This window comes from Ursus maritimus, unplaced genomic scaffold (genome assembly GCF_017311325.1).
Source record: "Ursus maritimus isolate PB19 unplaced genomic scaffold, ASM1731132v1 scaffold_14, whole genome shotgun sequence".
Classification (NCBI taxonomy): domain Eukaryota; kingdom Metazoa; phylum Chordata; class Mammalia; order Carnivora; family Ursidae; genus Ursus; species Ursus maritimus.
In genome coordinates this window covers 45198588-45217840 of record NW_024423786.1, presented here as the reverse complement: position 1 = coordinate 45217840, position 19253 = coordinate 45198588, and the positions used below count along the sequence as shown (strand labels likewise).

The following is a 19253-nucleotide window of genomic DNA, read 5'->3' as shown; positions in this document are numbered from 1 at the left end:
ACCCTATGTCCTGCCCAATCTACCTTCACAGCTCCAGGCTCGGTGGCCTCTCCGTCATCACCTCCTGTCTGCCCACCTGTGGCCCCCTCCCCCAGTACTCTCCCATTATAGTCACTGGAGCAACTGCTGGGTATCCAAAATCAGACCACTCTGTCCCCCAATGCTGCCTTCTGGGTAAACCCCAAGCACCCCTGTGAGGTCAGGTGCACCCTTCCAGCTCCCTCTTCTGTATCTTCCTGAAGGGCTCCGCCTGGCTGGGCCTTGCAGGACCCAATTACACAGAGGCCTCTGGGCCTCTGCATGCTGTTCCACCTTCCTGGAAGCAGCCTGGATGACACTCCCTAGGGTCAGGAGTCCACATGATGAGATCCTTTCGGGCCAGCCTCCTTCAGCATGACAGAGCCCGGAGCCCTCACCTCTCCATGACCTCCCATCTTGCCCTGGGTTGGGCTGGTTATCCATCCCCCAAACTCCCCATCAAAGACTGTAAACTCCCTCAGGGCAGCAGTAGGCCACAGGTCCACCAAGGTGGTGCCCAAGCATGGACTGGGAAAGGCACCAAGGCCGTATCTGGTGGCTGAATGACAAGGGTCCAAGCAACTCACCCACCTCCAGCCACACGTGTTGGGCTGACATGGGGATGAAGGGGATTTCAAACCCCACCAGCCCTCCCCGGGACACAGATTCGATGGTGTAGATGTTGTCCTTCGGTGTCAATTCTGCCCTGATCTGGACCGTCACCCCCTCGGCTGGGCTGCCATCCGGGTAGGACAGCTCCACCTGGAAGGAGTCACCAAAGATTCAACACGGTCAGGGCAGCACCACTCCCCAAACTGATCTAATCCCCCATCAGAATCCCAGCCAGCTTCTTCACAGAAATTGACAAGCTGATCCTAAAATTCACAAGGAATTGCAAGGACCCCCAAATAACCAAAATAATCATGAAAAAGAGGAACAAAGGAGAACTCACATATCCCAATTTCAAATCTCACTGAGAAGCTACAATACTCAAGACAATATGGTACTGCCATAGGAGAGACATGGAGATCGATGATGGGATAGAACTGAGAGTCCAGATGGAAACGCACACATCCGTGGCAAACTGGTTTCAATAAGCGTGCTAAGACCATTCAATGGGGGAAAGAACAGTTTCCTCAACAAATTTCCTCAACGAATGGGACTGGGTGCCTACACGCAAAAGAATGAAGGTGAACCCCTACCTCACACCATCTACAAAAGTTAAAAATGGATCACAGACCTAAAGTTAAGAGCTAAAACTCTGAAACACTTAGACGATGGGGGGCGGAGTGGGGGACCTTCACGACCTTGGACTTGGCAAATAAGTCACAAGGTAGGAGTCACCAGGTGCTGGCCGTTAGCCTGGTGCTGCATGGAGAACTGGACCTCCTGGGCCACATGGTGTGGAATTAAATGAAGACCACCTGAAAAAGAATGAGCAAAGGCTATTTATTCCGAGCTTGCTATAGCAAGGGAGTCACAGCCACCATCACTGGTGTTTGGCAGAGGCTCAAATGCAGGTGAAGTGGGAAAGCCTTACAGCGAGAAACAGGGAAGGTGTCAGGTGTGTCCCAGTTGGAGGCTACTGGTCTAGAGAAGCTGTAAGTGGCTAACTGGAAGCAGGTATCCCAGGCAATCGGTTAGGGGAGCACACAGGGACTCAGTATCCATCCAGGGTGTGGATTTATTTCTGCACTCTGAATTCTATCCCAACGGTCCCCATGTTCAAATCACAGTGTAGGAATCACCACGTGCTGGCCATTGGCCTGGTGCCACGCTGAGGTAGGAACAGAACGGGCAATGCTACAAATAGTTCCGTGTGATGCTCAGACCTCATTCAGGCAGGCAGAAAAGGCAGTCAGAACAAGGGGCTCAGAAGACAGGGATTGTGGGGCGCCTGGGTGGCTCAGTGGGTTAAGCGTCTGCCTTCGGCTCAGGTCATGATCCCAGGACCCTGGGATGGAGCCCCACAACAGGATTCCTGCTCAGTAGGAAGCCTGCTTCTCCCTCTCTCTCTCTGCCCCTCCCCTCCGCAAGTGCGCATGTGTGCTCTCTCTCTCTCTCTCAAATAAATGAAATCTTTAAAAAAAAGAAGAAAAAGAAGAAGAAGACAGGGATGGTGTGAAAGAAATATGGTCTGTGGGCCCCGAAGGACCCTAGAGTAGTCCCTCGCCTGTGCAGAAATCTTGTGACAGGTGACGGGGGCTTCAGACTACATAATCCCCACTTACAGCTCTGTTTCTTAATGCAGACGGTGGGTAATGTCTCGGCCCTACGTGAAATGCTCTCCCATTCATTGATCTGACAGCCCAAGCCCCTTCTTCATGCACATTCCGACCCCACTCCTTGTGCTTTAGCTTCTATACAAGCTGGGACCCTCAAATCCAGGGGCACACAGGTGTGTGTCTGTGCGCAGACAAGTAGGGGCTGGGATCCAGGCACAGAGAGGAAGGAGGTCTCAGAACAGAGGGGGAGTAGCAGGATGCAGCATGAGGACAGGCCACCAGGATCCTATGAGTGACCCACGGAAGGTAAGTGGGGCCAGGGATGTGGGTGGCGGGCAGAGCTGGGGTCAGGGGTGCAGCCAGCTTCCCTCTGGGGTAACACCGGGTGTCACTGGCCTTGCCCCCACAGGACACAAATGCCCAGTTCAGCAATTAAGACAAGGATCTTGGTTTGTAGTCACCTAAAACCTGACCCTATCTAAGAATGGCATGGTGGGTGGGTAGGAGGTGGAGGCCTATTCAAAATGCCACGTTCCCCGGGGTCTGACTCAGTCTGTCTCGGAGCAGGAGATCTGCCTCTGCGGGCATTCCTTTGGATGCTAGTTCTTCCAGAAATAAAGTCAACCGAAATAAGAAACACATTGCCTTAGAGAAACTGACTTAATAAATGGATACACCAGGGTCTTGGTAGGTACGGGCATGTCTGTCTATGTTGAATAAAGCGGACCATCCTTCTAGATGGAGCAAAGTGTCCAGTGCCTCTCCCCCTGGGGTACCGGCTCTTGCCACACACAGCAATGCAGCCCTCGGTCCCCCGAGAGCAAAGGTTACACGGTGCAATTAAAGGACGCCGTCTTCAGCAGGGTCCCCACTGCGGACCCACGATGCCACCGCAGTGGTTTCATGGTGGTCCTCAAGCGGAGCTGGGGCGGGAGGCAGTGTGGAGCCTGCGCCCTCGGATGCCCCCCACCCCCGCCCCAGGCCCCATCCCCAGCGCTTACCTTCCCCACGTAGGACAGACCCGGCTTGAACTGCTTCCTGGTGTCCCTGGAGTAGCGGACATCCACCAGCTGCCTCTGCACAGGGGTGGAGGCGTCAAACGCCACCTGCTGGCTCCCGTCCACACTGGTCACCGTGGCCCAGATGCTGACGGTGCCCCGGAAGTGCTCGGGGACATCGGCGGGGATCATGTCCTTCACACAGATGTCGAAGTCCTGGAAGCCGTGGATCTGGAGGCAGGAAGCGCACAGAATGTGTTCACTCAGGGTTGGAGTGGCTTCGAGGAACGACTCTCAAAAACACATCTGAAGTGCAGGACACTCCACGGGCTGGAGGGCCAGAGGGACACGCAGTGACACGGCCGACCTGCACTGGGGGTCACTGGATCCCTTGCTGGAGATGCAGCAATGTCCCGGGGAGTAAGATGTCCCCTGGAGTAAGATGATTGCCCGCCAGCAGACAGCGGGGCAGTGATTTGAACCGGGTCACCCCCACTTTGGAACACTCACTCCGCTCCCACTCCTGGGGCACAGAACGCCCCCATTCGACCCCTATCTCAGGACCCAACCGGGGGCCCGGCAAACAAGCCATTTGCAGAAACAGCTTCGGAGAACATTACTCAACAAATCAGAGAATAAGGCAAGGGACACCACCAGCAGAAGGGATGACAGGGTCCAGGGCTAGAGGCCCCACAGAGACAGAGGACCCCCAGACTCTACATACTTGGGAACGTGAAGTCATGCAGCCGCTTTGGAAAACAGTCTGGGAGTTTCTCAAATGGCTAAACTTAGTTACCCCTGAATATACAAACAGACCATGGCAGGACCATATAGAAAAATGGCCGACCCATTCTCTACGAGCCAGCCTCGAAGGACGTCTGACCCCCATGTCTAGCAACCAGTAGGAAGACAAACCCCTGTAACAACCAGCCCCAAATGGCTGGGACTTGATTAATAACTGACAACGTCAGGCGCCTGGGTGGCTCAGTCAGTTAAGCATCTGCCTTTGGCTCAAGTCACGATCCCAGGTCCTGGGATTGAGTCCCCCATCAGGCTCCCTGCTCATTGGGGAGCCTGCTTCTCCCTCTGCTCCTCCCCCTGCTTGTGCTCTCTCTCTCTCTGTCAAATAAATAAATAAAATCTTTAAAAAAAAATACTGACAACTTCTCTGATTTTTGTCCTTACTTCTTTTTTTTTAAGATTTTTTAAATTTTTAAAAAATGTTTTAAAATATTTATTTATTTAAGTAATCGTTACACACCACATGGGGCTCAAACTCACAAGCCCGAGATCAAGAGTTGCTGACTCACTACTGACTAAGCCAGCCAGGCACCCCTTTTCCTTTATTTTATTAAAGATTTATGTATTTAATTTCAGAAAGAGAGAGAGTGTGTGCGTGCATGAGCGGAAGGGGCAGAGGGAGAGGGAGAGAGCATCTCAAGCCGACTCTGCTGAGTGCAGAGCCCGACATGGGGCTCGATCCCACGACCGTGAGATTCCGACCTGAGCCAAAACCAAGAGTCGGATGCCCAACCCACAGTGCTATCCAGGTGCTCCCAGGTGCCACTTTTTAAGGAAAAAAAATTTTAAGTAAACTCTACCCCCACGGTGGGGCTCAAACTCATGACACCAAGATCAAGAGTCTCACGGTCTACTTACCGAGCCACCCAGGTGTCCCATTCTGCCCTTACTTCTTAGAACCAACTGAGAAAGCCAAATATGCACCCCTAACCAATTACGGGATGCTCCCCTTCTAGTTAGGTGCTGCAGGGAACGGGTACACTAAAATAAAATAAACGATCATGGAGCTGAAGCCAAGGGCAGGCCCTGCAGGAAGGGATCCATTGGGTAAGCAGCATGGGGTCTCTGCTCCTCACCTTTGTGGTTCTGAGGACGGGGCGCCCCACCTCCTGGCTGTAGTACCCCACGCCATTTACAGTCATATTGATGGCTAAGGTCCCTGAGACAGGTTTCCCAAAGGTATACCTGAAACAAAAGGACAAAAGGGGTTAATCGCACACGGAGCAGCAGGGGAGGGGAGGGGTCAGCCTCAGGAAGGCCAAGCCCCCCCCCCCCACCGTGGTGTGGTCAGCTGATACAGGGGTGCTTCCCCATCCTACATTCTGTGCCTATAGCCCTTCCCATAGCCCAGAGTCAGCATAGATAGGTGAGCATAGGGGCCTGCAATCCTCTGCACCAAGACTTGTATTTGACAGAAAAAGAGACCAAGGGTCAGAGAGCCTGGCACTTGTTGAAGCAGGACAGTACAGAGGATCTAATAACCATGGGCACCAGGGAAGCCTGGGCCTAAGTGCTCTGGTGAATTCAACTTTGAACCAGGGATCAGACCGCTTGGTTTCCTCACCCAGAGAGTGGGAATAAAACGATCCTCTCAGAGAATGCTGGTAAAACTTAAGTGTACATTTGTCATGCCTTATGCAGAGGGGACACCTGCTTACAGGGGCCCAGGAGCAAGATGGCAGATCACAGTGAATTAAAAAGTAACACCAGGCGTTTTGATAGTATTTTCTAAACTATAAAAAAGGTGTGTCTACCCAACATATCTTTGGATTTTATTTTGCTTTTCAAAATCTTATTTGAGTATAGTTGACAACATCCTTCAATTTTAAAACACGTAGCTGGGGCACCTGGCTGGCTCAGTCAGTAGAGCGGGGGCACTCTTGATCTCAGGGTCATGAGTTCGAGCCCCATGTTAACAGGCGAGATTACTTAAAAAAAAAAAAAAAAAAAACACCCAAAAAGAAACAAAAAAACCACACAGCTAGAGGAGCTGAGGGCAGGAGAGCCAACCTCCACCATAAGCTCTAGTACGTGGCAGAGCTGGGCAGGAACACAAGCCTTGGAGGACTCTCCCTGGGGGGCCCGCGGAAAGGGACAGGACACCTGGTCAACCCTCACTTTGGAGCTGGTTATTAGCCTGGTCATGAGACAGGCAACCCCTTCAAGAACTCCCTTGCGGGTCAGCCCATTTGTTGTGGGTACTGTCTGCAAGGAAGAGGGGGGACACTGGAAGAGGAGAGAGAGGGGTGTGCCCCAGGAGGAGGGGAGCAAGGGCGGGAAAAGGGGGCTACTCCCCCAAGAGGGGCGCGTCTGAGGGAGAAGAGGCCTGCCCGTGGGGGCGTGTCCCGGGAGGGGGCGTGTCCCGGGAGGGGGCGTGTCCCGGGAGGGGGCGTGTCTACAAGGGAAGGGGCTCGCCCCTGCTGACCCCCTCTTTCTCACCTGGCCCGCACAGTGCCCTTCTCGCATGTGTCCAGGTCCCGGATATACGGGGGCGGGTCAATAAGGAGCTCAAATTTCGGCAACACTGAAGGAGAGAGCAGAGAGAGGGAAGGGCGGCTTCCACCGCGGGGGTGGCCTCAGAAAGTCCTGGAGCTGTAGGAGGGATAACAGCAAAGCCGCAGCCCGGGGCCACCACGAGGCCAACACCACAGGAATCCACACCCCCACCCTTCGTTGAGCACGGGCAGCATTCTGGGGATTTTGCTGACCCGCATCTATTTCCTACTTTGGGGGGACGCACACTCTTTTTCTCCTGAGAGGCCCACATCTCATCATTTTTAGGCCATTTGCTCTGCGCGCAGCCCGGCCCAGAGGTGCGCAAGTGGCTCAGCCCAGGGAGCGGCCAGCCATCTGGTCACCCTGGGCAGCTTGGAGAGGAGGGACGAACACCCCCAACACCGGGAAGCTGCACGGAGGAAACGGGAAAAAGCTGGTCCTTCCAGCTTACGACACAAGGCCATAAATTCCTTTCCTTTTACTTCCAGAGCTTGCACTGGGCTTCTGCCACTTGCAACCAACAGCCCTGCCCTCTACACCCTTTCCTTCTGGGGACTTCTTCTTGAACAGAGAAACCCCTGACCAGGTTAAGGGAGAATTTCAGCACAGAAGCAGAGTAAGTGGCTCTGGTCCATGATCGGTCCCCAGCTCCTGTTACTGGAGCCATTTCCTGAATGGCTCTCAAGGTCTCAGCTCCCCCATCTGTGCACAGGGTCAGGATGACGACGAAGGAACCAAAAGAAATGGACTTAAAAAGGAAGGGAGGGGTCGCCTGGGTGGCTCAGTCGGTGAAGCGCCTGCCTTCCGCTCGGGTCATGATCTCAGGGTCCTGGGACTGAGACCCGGCATCGAGCTCCCTGCTCAGCGGGGAGCCTGCTTCTCCCTCTCCCTCTGCCTGCTGCTCCCCCTGCCTGTGGTCTCTCTCTCTGTCAAATAAACAAATAAAATCTTTTAAAAATAATAAAAATAAAAAATAAAAAGGAAGGGAATTCTGACCCAGGCTACGACATGGATGGACCTGGAGGACATGATGCTGAGTGAAATATGCCAGACCCAAAAGCACATATACCACAAAGCCCCTGGGCGAGTCGGTCATAGAAACAGGAAGCAGGACAGCGGGCGGGCCAGGGGCTGGGGAAGGGGACGGGAGTTAGTGTTTCCTGGGGTCCAAGTTTCAGTCCAGGACGATGAAAATGTTCTGGAAATGGAGGGTGGTGATGTCTACCCAACAACACGAATGTCCTTAATACCACACAACTGTACACTTACAAATAGTGAAGAGGGCAAATTTTGTAACGTGTGGTTTATGATAATTCTTCCAAAAGGGAAATGACAAAGTGCCCAGCTCTCTGCCCGGAGCCCCAGCCCATGGGGCTGCCGCCGTGCTCCCCCATCACCGGCGATGTCACCGGGTCTGTGGTTTTGCCCAGATGTGAAATCCTAAGATCGTAAGATTCTCCAGCTTACCATACTTCTGAACTTCGAAGGACTTGTTGTACACGTGGCCTTGCATTTCAACAAAAATGAACCATTCTCCCAGCACCGGCTGGTCAGACAGGGGGAAGGTCATGTTGGCCACACCTGTGCACGGAGAGACGACCGGTCATCCTGGGGCAAGAGCGTGTGCAGAGAGCCAGCCAGGCCCGACCATACTCCATGGTTGGGGGCTGCCCTGTCCATCCCAAGACATCACGCGGCATCGCTGGCCTGCACGCACTAGATGCCAGTAGCTCCTCCCCCCAAGTCATGGCAACCCCACATATTCCCACATAATGCTAAGGTTCCCTGGGGGCAGAATCCCGCCCCCCCCCCGCTGCCCCCGCCCACCAGGCGGTTACTGCTGCCCAAGCTGAGCAGATTCTGAACAGGCTTCAAGACGGAGCACCGCTCTCCCTGCAAATGGGCCCCCCAAAATGCCACCAGCCTCAGACAGACAAGGCAGCTTTGGCTTTGGGTCCGTTCCTCGGAACCCCGACAGGAGCTGTTTTCACGCTGGGAGGAGAGTTGGGATTTTCCACGAGGCTCCAAGGGAGGAATCTCAATGGCGCAAAAACTCCAAATGCCGCGTGGGTATCGGTCACTCCCGAGTGGCACTTGCTCTGCCTGTCCCCAACAGTGACACCGTGAGGGCAGCTCAGCGGGACTCCGGGGAAAACCCAGAGACTACACAGCCCCCACCGCCCCTCTCCGTCACTGTGGAATTGGCAAACGTGACGGCAAAAGGTCTCTTTCCTCACATATTCTGAGCCTTCGAAGGTCAGAGGATGTTTGGGGGTGCATGTCACCAACATACCTTTTCTATGGGGCCTCATTAGTCCGTGGTCAACATTACCAGTCACTCCCCAGGACGGGAGCAAAACTGCACCAGTTGAGAACCCCTGGTCTACACATATCTCAAGGAGCTTTTTAAATGGGGGCCCAGTCATTCCCTTCCCCTGTGTTCTGAAGATCAAGTCCGTACACCTCCTTGCAGCCCGAGAGGCCCCCTGGGCTCACTGCTGCTTCTGGCGTCAGCACTCCTGACACGTAGGGCCTCCCTCCTGTGCCCGGCCTCACTCTCCCTGCCATCCACCGGGCCTCCTGCATGCTGGGCCTCTGTCTGGAACACATTCCCTGGCCCCTCGTTTGGCCTGGCTAACTCTGCTCCTTCTCCACTTTGTTGCTGGAAAGGCTTTTCCTCCAGGCAGCCTTCCAGGATTGTCTCTGCTTCCCCAGGCTGGGCAAGAACCCTGTTTTGCCCTCTCTGAGTTTGTACTTCTCCTTGCTAGCACTCATCATGGCAGATGTTATCCGCGGTTTAATGTCTGTTTCCCCCACTGGGCAGAAAGTTCACCCTTTGTCAGCATCTACTTCAGTGCCCAGCAGGTATCTGCTGGTAGGAAGACAGTCAGTGAGAGGGAGCGAAAGGGCCCGATGGGGAGGGTAGAGTAGAGGAAAGCAGGCCGAGTGCCAGGCAAGAAGGCAGGATGGGTCACCAAGAGAGTCCAAGTGTCCTGCCCTTGGCTCCACGTGGCCCCTGCAGCCCCAGGCTCGGAACTCAAGGAAGGACAGTCACGGAAGCCCTGTCCCTGCTTGTCAGCCCTCCCCGAGTATCTCAGAACAGGAAAGAGGGCTCAAGGCCAGACCAGGGGACCCGGAAGTGTAACACTGCATAAACCACCACAGTCCACCTGCCTCCTAGATCTAGGCCCTGCACTCACAGAGGCACTTGGGGTCCAGGACCCCTCAAGGGGATGACGAGGCGGAAGATCTGCAGTGGGAGGAAGACGGGAGGTGCCAGCAAACAAGACCCTGATGTTCCCCCAAAGGCCTCAAGTTATGTGCAGGAGCCCCAGCTGGATGCCGGGGCCAGAGAAGCACGGGTGGGTTGTGATGCTGCAGTGAGCGGGTGCACTGAGGGCACAATCTAGTTTCCCTGGAGATTTATTGCATCTGCCCCCCAAAACTGCAGAAGGAGAAAGGGGAGGGGATGGGAAGAGGCTTACCACAGCAGAATGGCTCCAAGTGTCTCCATTCCGTCATCCTCGAGCCCCTGGGGTCCTGCGGCGGACAAACACCGTAGTCAACTCAGGCCAGCCGGTGTGTGCCCGGCACACGTGTGCACCCTCCAAGCCCTCTCTCTAGGGTGGGACAAGCGTGGAGGGCAGGCCCCCAGAGGAGCCATTTACACGGGAGCAAATGAAAGCTCGGGGCACAGAAGCCACTGGTCTGAGGACACAGGGACAAAGGGGCCGGATCTGTCCCCATTTAAGGAGCTGGGTGCAAATCTAGAGAGGCAAACAGACACACGCTTAGCCTGCCCCAGGGCAGGTCTAGGGCCCGCGATGGACCCCGTGCCCGCCTCGTGAGGCGCTGGGACAGGCAGGGACTACCTCGGCAGCAGACGGTCGGGGAAGACAGAGAGCAGGCTACCGGGCCCCGAGTCAGAGCGGAGGGGGTCACATGCCACTCACCAGAATGTAGGCTTCCAGCTGCAACACAGACAGACAGGCAGTGAGCGCAGCCCCCTGCAGGCCCCCAGCCCTCTGAGCATGTGCCACACGCCCGCAGTGCTCTGGCCTCCCTCTGTCCCACAGACCTCCCCCTGGCTCCCCAGGGGACTCGGAGCCACAGGACAAAACCCAGAACGGAGGTCGAAACTGGAAAGAATGGGGGGAAAAGACCAGAGGCTGGCAGTGCCCCTGGCCAGGTGGTCCCAGGCGGGTGTGTTCCAGGCACAGGGTTTTAGAAGCCGATCTCACCTTCTGGCTGACGGGCCTCAGGTTTGGGGTGACAGTGAAGATGCTTATGAGCACTGGAAGGGAAGGACACCGTCGTGTGGCAGCTCTGGCCATGGCTGGCCCTCCCCTCCCCCCAGCCTGCGCGAGCCGCCCACCTCGGTGCCGGGGCTTGTACACCGGCTTGTCGGTCTGGATGAACACGGAGGCGCCCCGGCCGTCCACAGTCACGGAGGTCTGGTTGTGGAAGAGGGGGCCCTCCTCCGCCCGCCAGCCGCGGCCCCACACCTGCAGGAGGGCCTGGCCCCGGACGTCCGTGGGCACCTGCAGGCAGACCACAGAGCTTTGCGAACGACAGAGTGTTTCTCAACGTTGGCACCAATGACACTTAGGACTGGATCATTCTTTGCAGGGCAGGGCACCCCATCATTTCACAGCATTGAGCAGCATCCCTGGCCTCCACCCACCAGATGCCAGTAGCCCCCCCCCCTCGTTAGGACAACCAGAAATGTCTCCAGCCACTGCCAGTGTTCCCTGAGGGGCCAGAATCCTCCCTGCCCAAGCTGAGCATTGCTCTTCAGGAGCTATTCTAAGAGTTAAGGATCCCAAGACCTTTTTTTGGAGTCTCTAGTCTAGTCTGAAGATTCCCCTGGCCCCTTCTCTCCTAGAATTATACAGCCCTTCACTGGTCTCTTCTACAAAGCCGCAGCACCGATCCTGTGAAGTGTCCCTTCTGAGGAGCAGTGGGCAAGGATCATGCATAATCTTAACCCCTGTCCAGTGTGGCCCGGCTTTCTGATTCACAAGAAAGCCGATCTGCTCAAAGGGCAGCTCTGGGAGACTTATCAAGGGCTTCCCAACTATTGACATCTGGGGCTGGCTCTTTCTTGGTCATGGAGGCTGTCCTCTGCACTGTCCCCAGCACATGGAGGCTGTCCTGAGCACCCAGGAGGTGCCCTCCCCTGTTGTGACAACCAAAATGGTCTCTAGACACTGATGTCCTGGGGCCGGGGGCGGGGGGTAGGGCAAACATCCCCACCAGGTGGGAGCTGCTGCCTTAGAGAAAAGGTTCTACTGTTGTCAGGAAGGCAGGAAGGCCTCTGTCCCGCAGCGCTCAGGCACTAGGGACACCCTGCAGAGGAGAGGAACCACTTCAGACTTGGTACGGATCACTGGGGGAGGGCACACTGTAATTCAGAATGACTCTCGATGTCACCCATTCATTCCGGGACTCCTCTGAGTGCCTGATAAAAGTTAAGGAACAGCTAACCCAGAAAATACTGACAATTTCAGGGCTTGTGAACCCCTTGAAATCCAAAGACTCCAGTTCAAAAACCCACATCAGAGAATTACCTACGGTGTGGTCTGGTTCACAAAATAATTTTAAAATAATAATATTCAATGCCGGTGAAGCTGTGGGAAGTTTGGTCTCTACTACGTCACAGGTGGTGCCGTGCAGGGGGACTGCTGTGTCTTGAAAGACAAAGCAGGACCAAGCACGAGGCTTGGTTCCTAACCTGGTCATTCTTCTTTCGGGGTGTTCAGCCCAAGGCAGGCATTCAGAATGCTAAGACATCTTGGGGGCACCTGAGTGGTTCAGTCAGTGAAGCACCTGCCTTCAGCTCACGTCATGATCCCGAAGTCCCAGGATCGAGGCCCACATCGGGCTCCCTGTTCAGCGGGGAGCCTGCTTCTCCCTCCCCCTTTACCTCCCACCCCCACAGATGCCCACACATGCACGCGCATGTGCGCGCACTCTCTCTCACTCTCTCAGATAAATAAAATCTTTTAAAAAAAAGAATGCTAAGACATCTTTATGTGCAAAGATGCCTGCAATGTTTGGATTATGTTATCAAAACCCTGAAAACAATCTTTTAAAAAATCTAACCATGTACAAGGTGGAGAGGGTTAATAAATTAGTACATAAAAGAGATGGGATAGGATGAGGTTAACAATAGGAGGCAAATTACTATTATAGAGATTTGAACACATGGAATTATGTTTACACAGCGCGTTAAGAGAAAATAGCAGGAAGTGAAAGGGGGTCTACCCTTTAATTGCAGCTATGAAAGAAATGTCTTTATGTGGATGAGGATTTATGGGAAACATGAGAAAGTGAAAAGTATGGGGGGATGGGATTATGGATGAGTTTTCTCCTTTTCTCAATTTTTTCTTCATTATTCATTGCTGACATCACCACTAATGATTTTTCTCACCACACATGAAACTTCTCTTGTTCCATTCCAAATCAGTTACTTCCAAGGTAGGGTTCGGTAAGATGTTAAAAATTCATAGCTTACCTTCAGTTTGATTGTCCCTTTATCTAAAAAATAAAAATTAAATGAAAACAGTTAAATTGGAAGCTGGGTTTGCCTACCTCCCTGAGCTGCAGCCTTATAACTGGGGGCCTTCTCAACCCAGAGGAATTGTCTGTGGACGGACACACACACTGGGTCATGCCGGTCTGGGCTGGGATTGGGAAAAGTGAGAGGTTTCCTCCAAGCTGGTGAGAGCCTGAAGGCCAGAGGGGATGGACAAAACCGAACTATTCAGGGGAAAGCTGGCCAGCCCGCATACTTAATAATTCACTTCACCCCTGGCCCCATGCCCAAGGTGTGCTGTAAGGGGAGCAAAGAGAAGAGTCCAGGGCAGTGGAACAAGAAGGGTAGAGAGAAAGAACAGGAGACTGAGGTCCCCAGTAGACCTCCCTCCAGTAGATGTTTTCCCATCACCTTTCTCTTGACCCAAGCCGAAATATTTACCATTGTGACACCTGTCCGGGCTTTCTAAGACTTGATTTACTGTTTTTGCCTCCCAGTATCCATTCCCCATTTTTTACTAGCAGAACCCCAATTTCCTTGGGGGGAGAGACCTGCCCAGCTCCCAGCTCAGGAGGTTTGGTGCGGCTCCGCCCATCTCTCTTGGGGCTCTGCGAAAATCTACATAGGCCTTCCCCCAGTCACAGTGATTGGTTCAGAGTTGAGCACATGACCCCAAATGGGCCAATCAGCATAGGCCTCCCCCCCCAGGACAGAGGGGTTGGGTCAGGATTGAATACATGACCCAAGTTAGGCCAATCAGAGAGAATGCTGGGACATTTCTCAGCGGGTTGGAGAACCTGTTATTCTCTCAGCTTGGGGGAGACGCAGGCCGGTTCGGAAGTGGGGCTGGGAGACGACAGCCAGGGATGCCAGTGGACTTGCCGAGTTATGACAGCCCATAAACACTTGGTTGCTGAAGCCAACTTGATGTGAGTTTTGGGGCGACCCACAGAGTCAGGACTGCCTGCACTCCTGCCTACCCAAGCCCTCTCCTGGTTTCCCCTCCAGGCCAGCCTCTCCCTCATCTCACTGGGGGATAGGTGCTGCCTCGCTGGCCTTAGGACCCCGACATCGTCCGTCTGTGTCTCCTGTGGCCAAATCACATTCTGCGTGAGGAATCAGGTGTCTCCCTGCTGGACTACAGGCCCTGAGGCAGCTCCCTGCTCTCACCACCTGTGTCCAGGAGGCCCTCACTGTTGTTATCTGGCACCTAACACCACAGGGGCGCTAGAAGCTCGACCAAAGGTCTGAAGAGGTCCTGAGAGTCCCTCTGGGCCCCAGGCCCACCTCCAACCAGAAGGATGCCCGACTCCATCCAGATCTGCACCCACAGAACCTGGGCTGCAGAGAAACGATGCACCCTGATTTCCTAGACAGGGCAAGTTGCTGCCTCTACTGGGTCTCACTCTCCCCATCTGAAAAGTGGGGGGAAAAGAAATCTGCTTTCCTTCCCCTGATGGGAGGTGGGATGGAAGAGAAGCAAAGCAATGCCCACACTGCCTGAGCCACGAAGGCCACTTTGCCAAGGGAGAGGAAGCCCTGGTCAGGCACCCCAGGGACCTACCCAAGATGGCTCCCTGGCTCCACGCCACCGCCTCGCCCTGGGCCACCAGCTGAGCCTGGACCATGACTTCCCGGGGGGAGTTAAAGATGGTCACACTGATGACTTCCTCCACTCCGGAGCGGAAGACAGAGGGTGCAGCAATCAAGTAGGCCCTGTAGGAAAGGAGAGCCTCAGTGAAGGTCACTCAGTTTGCAGTCAGTGCATTCTGCCACAGGACCTTTGCGAATGCCGCACCAACACTGTGAACCACTCTCCTGAGTAACTGGCAGGATCCCACTTCATCCTCACAGCCACCCTGTGACAAGCGCCAAAAAGCCATTTACAGAGTCAGAAATTAAGCCCTGGAAAGCCAAGCCACGTGCCCGAGCCAGTAAGAGACCAGGATTCAAACCCAGGCAGCCAGATTCCAGAACTCAGTGGAAAGAAACAAGGAGCTTCCTGCAGCATTAATCATAAGAACAAAACCCTGAAAATAAACTAAATGGCCCGAAACAGGAAGAGCTCTGTGAACAGTGGCACCAAAACAGGCCTCTCTTCCTGAAAATCCTCAGCTTCACCAACTGTGAAGATACTCCTGGAAGGTAGAGAACATTAGCTTACTTTCCAGATGGGCAAGCTGTCGCTTCAGAAGGAGAAGGAATATGCCGCAGATCCCACAGACAGGGGAGAACCTTGGGGTGCCCGTAGGGCACCTGACCAGAGGCACACAGGTCCTCCCCACCTGAGCTCCCGCCCCTGGTGTTCTACAACTTTCCACGGATAATCAGAAAGTCTCATTCATCTCTGACCGTGAAAACTGCTCACAACGCAAAAGCAAGCACCAAGAGCCCAGACAGCAAAGGCAGCACAAACCCAGCTATGCAGAGAACTACAGGCACCAGGAGGAAACAGGCAAAAGGGAAAACACTAAGCCAGGCAATGAGAGTAGGAGAGATTTGCGTGTCTCAAAAATCCTTTCTGGGACAACCGGATGTCCACACACACAGAGACAAATTTAGACCCTGACGGAACGCCATACACTGAGGTGAACTCAAACTAGGTCAGAGATCTAGCAAGTATAAAACTAAAAGAGCGCTGGAAGAAAGCAGGAGAAATGGCTTCGGGAGCCTGGGTTAGGCAAAGATTTCATGCATAAGGTACTGATGCACGATCCATCAAAGAAATCATTGATAAACTGGACTTCATTAAAACTTCATGAAAAATCTGGCATTTTAAAAGACACACTGGGCTCCTATTGGGTACCGTCCGGCCGCAGCACTGACCCTGGGAGTCCACCATGCTTTGTCCAGCTTGAACGGTGGCCAGAGCTCATGCACTCTGGCTTCCTACATGGACTGTCCCACTTCAGGACTGACCGGAGCCTGCAAGAACCTCGGGACATACCATGTACTTCCTATGTAACTCCAGCACTGATGAGAATGTGCCAAGACCCTACTTTTGTAAGCACGCAGCCCACATCCAGCAATGACTGGAACCAGTAACGACCCGGGGGTCCAGTGTTCCGACCGACTCCAGCACCACCCACCACCCACAATGACCGGGTTTCTACGTGCAGCGTCTGGCCTCAGCTGTGCACAGAGCATGCATTCATCCTGGGCATGTGACTGCATCATCTGGGGCATCAGTGACCCTGGGGTTCGTGAAGGCACTGTCCAGGTCCAGCACTGACCAGAATGTGGACGGATCCTGGGTCTTAGGTGTTCTCTCGGATTCTCATGCCAATGGGGTGTGCAAGCAGTGACAGTGGGGGAGACATATACTGCCTCAAGCATGGGAACTCTTGTTCTGTACGTGCTGTGTAGTGTCTTGCTGGCTCCAGCACCCACCAGAGCGTGCAGGGAGCTCCCTGAGCTCCCACGCGCAGTGTCCGGCCTCAGCAGTTCACACAGCGAACAGCGATCCCAGTCACACTAGGTAGTGCCGTGTATTATCTAATCCCAACACTGGCCCGGGTGTGCAAGGCCTCTGGCTTCCTACGTGTCCTGCCCGCTGCAGCAGGACCTCAGGCCCCTCTAGGAATAATCTTTCCATCTAGCTCCCAGCTGATCCCCAGGACCTCCCACATAGCACACGCAGACCATGGAAGAGCATTCAGGGAATAGACAAGCCACACGTTCATGTTCCTTGGTCACGTCTTAAAGCCTGTATCCAGATCTCAGTTAGATTTTTCACCCAAAGGGCCTAGAGAACCCGACAGAACCAAATTAACTCTCCCTGAGGTTCAGGAGTTGCAGCTGTTGGGATGCTTGCCAGCCAAGCATTGGTGACCTGATGCACACACACACACACACCCCCCCCGCCCCCCGGCATCAGGACTGACACTGGTTTCAGTCTCAGAAGGTCTCAGAAGGTCCCGGCCTGGGAAGGGTGGTGTTTGGTAAAGAGTAGACAGTACTGGTCTTTTTTTTTTTAGATTTTATTTATTTCTTTGAGAGAGGGAGTGAGCAGGAGAGAGCACAAGCAGGGTGAAGGGCAGAGGGAGAAGCAGGCTCCCCACTGAGCAGCAAGCCCGATGTAGGGCTCAATCCCAGGACTCTGGGTTAATGACCTGAGCAGAAGGCAGATCCCCAATGGACCAAGCCACCCAGGTGCCCTCAACAGTACTGGTCTTAGGACAATGTGCAAATCCGTACTGCTTTCTGGGGTCAGGGATTCCTCATTCAAGTATCACATGGGTCAGGGCGCCTCAGTCAGTTAAGCATCTGCCCTCGGCTCAGGTCATGATCCCAGGGTCCTGGGATTGAGCCCTGCATTGGGCTCCCTGCTCAGCAGGGAGCCTGCTTCTCCCTCTCCCTCTGCCCATCCCCCTGCTTATGCGCGCTCTCTCTCTCACTCTCTCTCAAGTAAATAAATAAAATCTTTAAAGAAAAAATCACATGGGTCACAGAAGTGGGTATCCAGGGCTATTCCTAAACCCCAATCACTCTAGTGGGTTAGGCCACGGCTCTGGCTTAGAGGCCGACTAATCTAGAACTCCAGGTCAGTAATTTTGCAACTTCACTTCCTAGCACTTCGAGCCCCACACAGGGATTCCATTTTCCTTGACAGAAGGTAATATCCCAGGATGACTTTAGTCAGAGGCAAACACTCTTGAGAACAGCTTGAAACTCTGCAACCCAGAGACACTTGGTCTGTATAAGGCAGGGTCTGTACTTTAGGGCCCAGTCGAGCTGTGTGGTGGGGTGGACCTGTGCATGGCCAAATGTTTCTCAGCACCCCCAGCCTTCACTTAGTAGATTTGGGCAGCATTGCTTCCCCCTCGATGTGGACCAAAAATGCCCCTAGTATTACCCAATGACCCCAGGGAAGCAAAAATCATCTCCCCCTGGCTGAAGACCTCTATTTTAAGGAATGCCTTAAGATCCGGACAAAAATTTGCTGGATTCCAATGTCACAAGGCCCAGGGGAGGTAAATCCCACTGCTCAAAGCCCAGGATGGTGTCTTACTTTTCAAACTGTGATCCCAAAGGCACCGTGGCTGGAAGCGACACCACCCACTTCATCCCACGGTTGACCTGTTTTCTCGGAACTCCTAAGCAAGCGCTGCTGGAACAAGCCACCTCATCAAGGCTGAGGCCGGACTACACGGCTGAGCTCCGGCAGCTCCGGGCGGCCCCCCTGAACCCACAGCCTTGCAGGGCTCACCCCAACTTGGCAGGTCTGGGAATACTCCCGGTGAAGCCAACTCCTGGGAAATTCTCCTTAGCAGCTAGTTAATTCACCTCCTCAGCAGAAGCTCTGTAGTCAAACTTCAAGAAAAATGTGGAAGCCAAACAAACACTCCCTCCCCGCCACCACGCCCTCCCAAGGAAAACGGAACGGTAGGGCTCTCCTCCGGTTTCCCGGCCAAGACGCGCACCTCTTACCTCCATGCCACGGACAACTCGAAATCGCCACCCAGGACGACAGCCCCCGTCACACCAAAGGGGCAAGGTGGGGAGGAGGAGCTGGCCTCGCAGCCTTAGCTCTGGGGACTCCCTGTACCTCCGTGGGTTACCTCTGAAGGTCAGGGCACCCCCTTCCCAGTCCGACCCCTGGGAGTCAGGGGACAAGACTCCAGGTCCCGCCCAGTGCGGAGGCTGTGTAGCTTTGGACAAGTCGCTACACCTCTCTGAGCCGGTCCCCGGGACCCCCTCCCCGAGGACAGCCAACCTCCTCCGTCGCCCGGGGCAACTCACGGGGCCTGGGGCGCGGCGCACAAGCCGTCCCGCGGCGACAGAAGCAGAAGCAGGCGCCCGAGCAACGGGCAGAGCAGGGCGCCCCACATTTTTCGGCTCCGCGGGGGCGCCGCGCCCAGGGATGGGGCCGGGCTGGGGCTGGGCCAGGGTCGGGGTCCGCGCGCTGCGGTGCCCCCTGCGCCACCGGGGGCCCTTTGTTCGCAGCCCCCGCGCCGTGCGCACGGCGCCATGCGCCCCGCTCCGTGGCCGGCCAAGCTGGGGCAGCCCGGGACCAGCCCCCTCCCTGGACCCGCCTCGTCCCCGGGCCCGCCCCGCCCCAGCCCGGGTGCGACCCGCCCCGCTCGCCCCCTCCCGGACCCGCCCGCCCCGCCCCGCTCCTTTCCCGGGACTCAGCCCCTGCACCTCACTCTCCCCAACCCGCTCCCGGGCCCTCCC

General features: G+C 54.9%; 1 protein-coding gene across 1 annotated transcript in view; it reads right to left on the bottom strand.

The window, feature by feature from the left end:
• CPAMD8 (C3 and PZP like alpha-2-macroglobulin domain containing 8) overlaps nucleotides 1-18907 on the bottom strand; it is a 75185-nt gene extending 56278 nt beyond the window's left edge. Inside the window, exons 1-12 of the mRNA XM_040629089.1 lie at nucleotides 18819-18907; nucleotides 14641-14792; nucleotides 13056-13078; nucleotides 10914-11079; nucleotides 10780-10832; nucleotides 10492-10509; nucleotides 10024-10078; nucleotides 8006-8119; nucleotides 6482-6566; nucleotides 5119-5227; nucleotides 3245-3472; nucleotides 610-780 (exon numbers count right to left, since the gene is read on the bottom strand). Coding sequence (XP_040485023.1) covers nucleotides 610-780; nucleotides 3245-3472; nucleotides 5119-5227; nucleotides 6482-6566; nucleotides 8006-8119; nucleotides 10024-10078; nucleotides 10492-10509; nucleotides 10780-10832; nucleotides 10914-11079; nucleotides 13056-13078; nucleotides 14641-14792; nucleotides 18819-18907 — 1263 coding nt within the window. The remainder of the gene's footprint in view (nucleotides 1-609; nucleotides 781-3244; nucleotides 3473-5118; nucleotides 5228-6481; nucleotides 6567-8005; nucleotides 8120-10023; nucleotides 10079-10491; nucleotides 10510-10779; nucleotides 10833-10913; nucleotides 11080-13055; nucleotides 13079-14640; nucleotides 14793-18818) is intronic.
• Nucleotides 18908-19253: the final 346 nt, after the last annotated feature.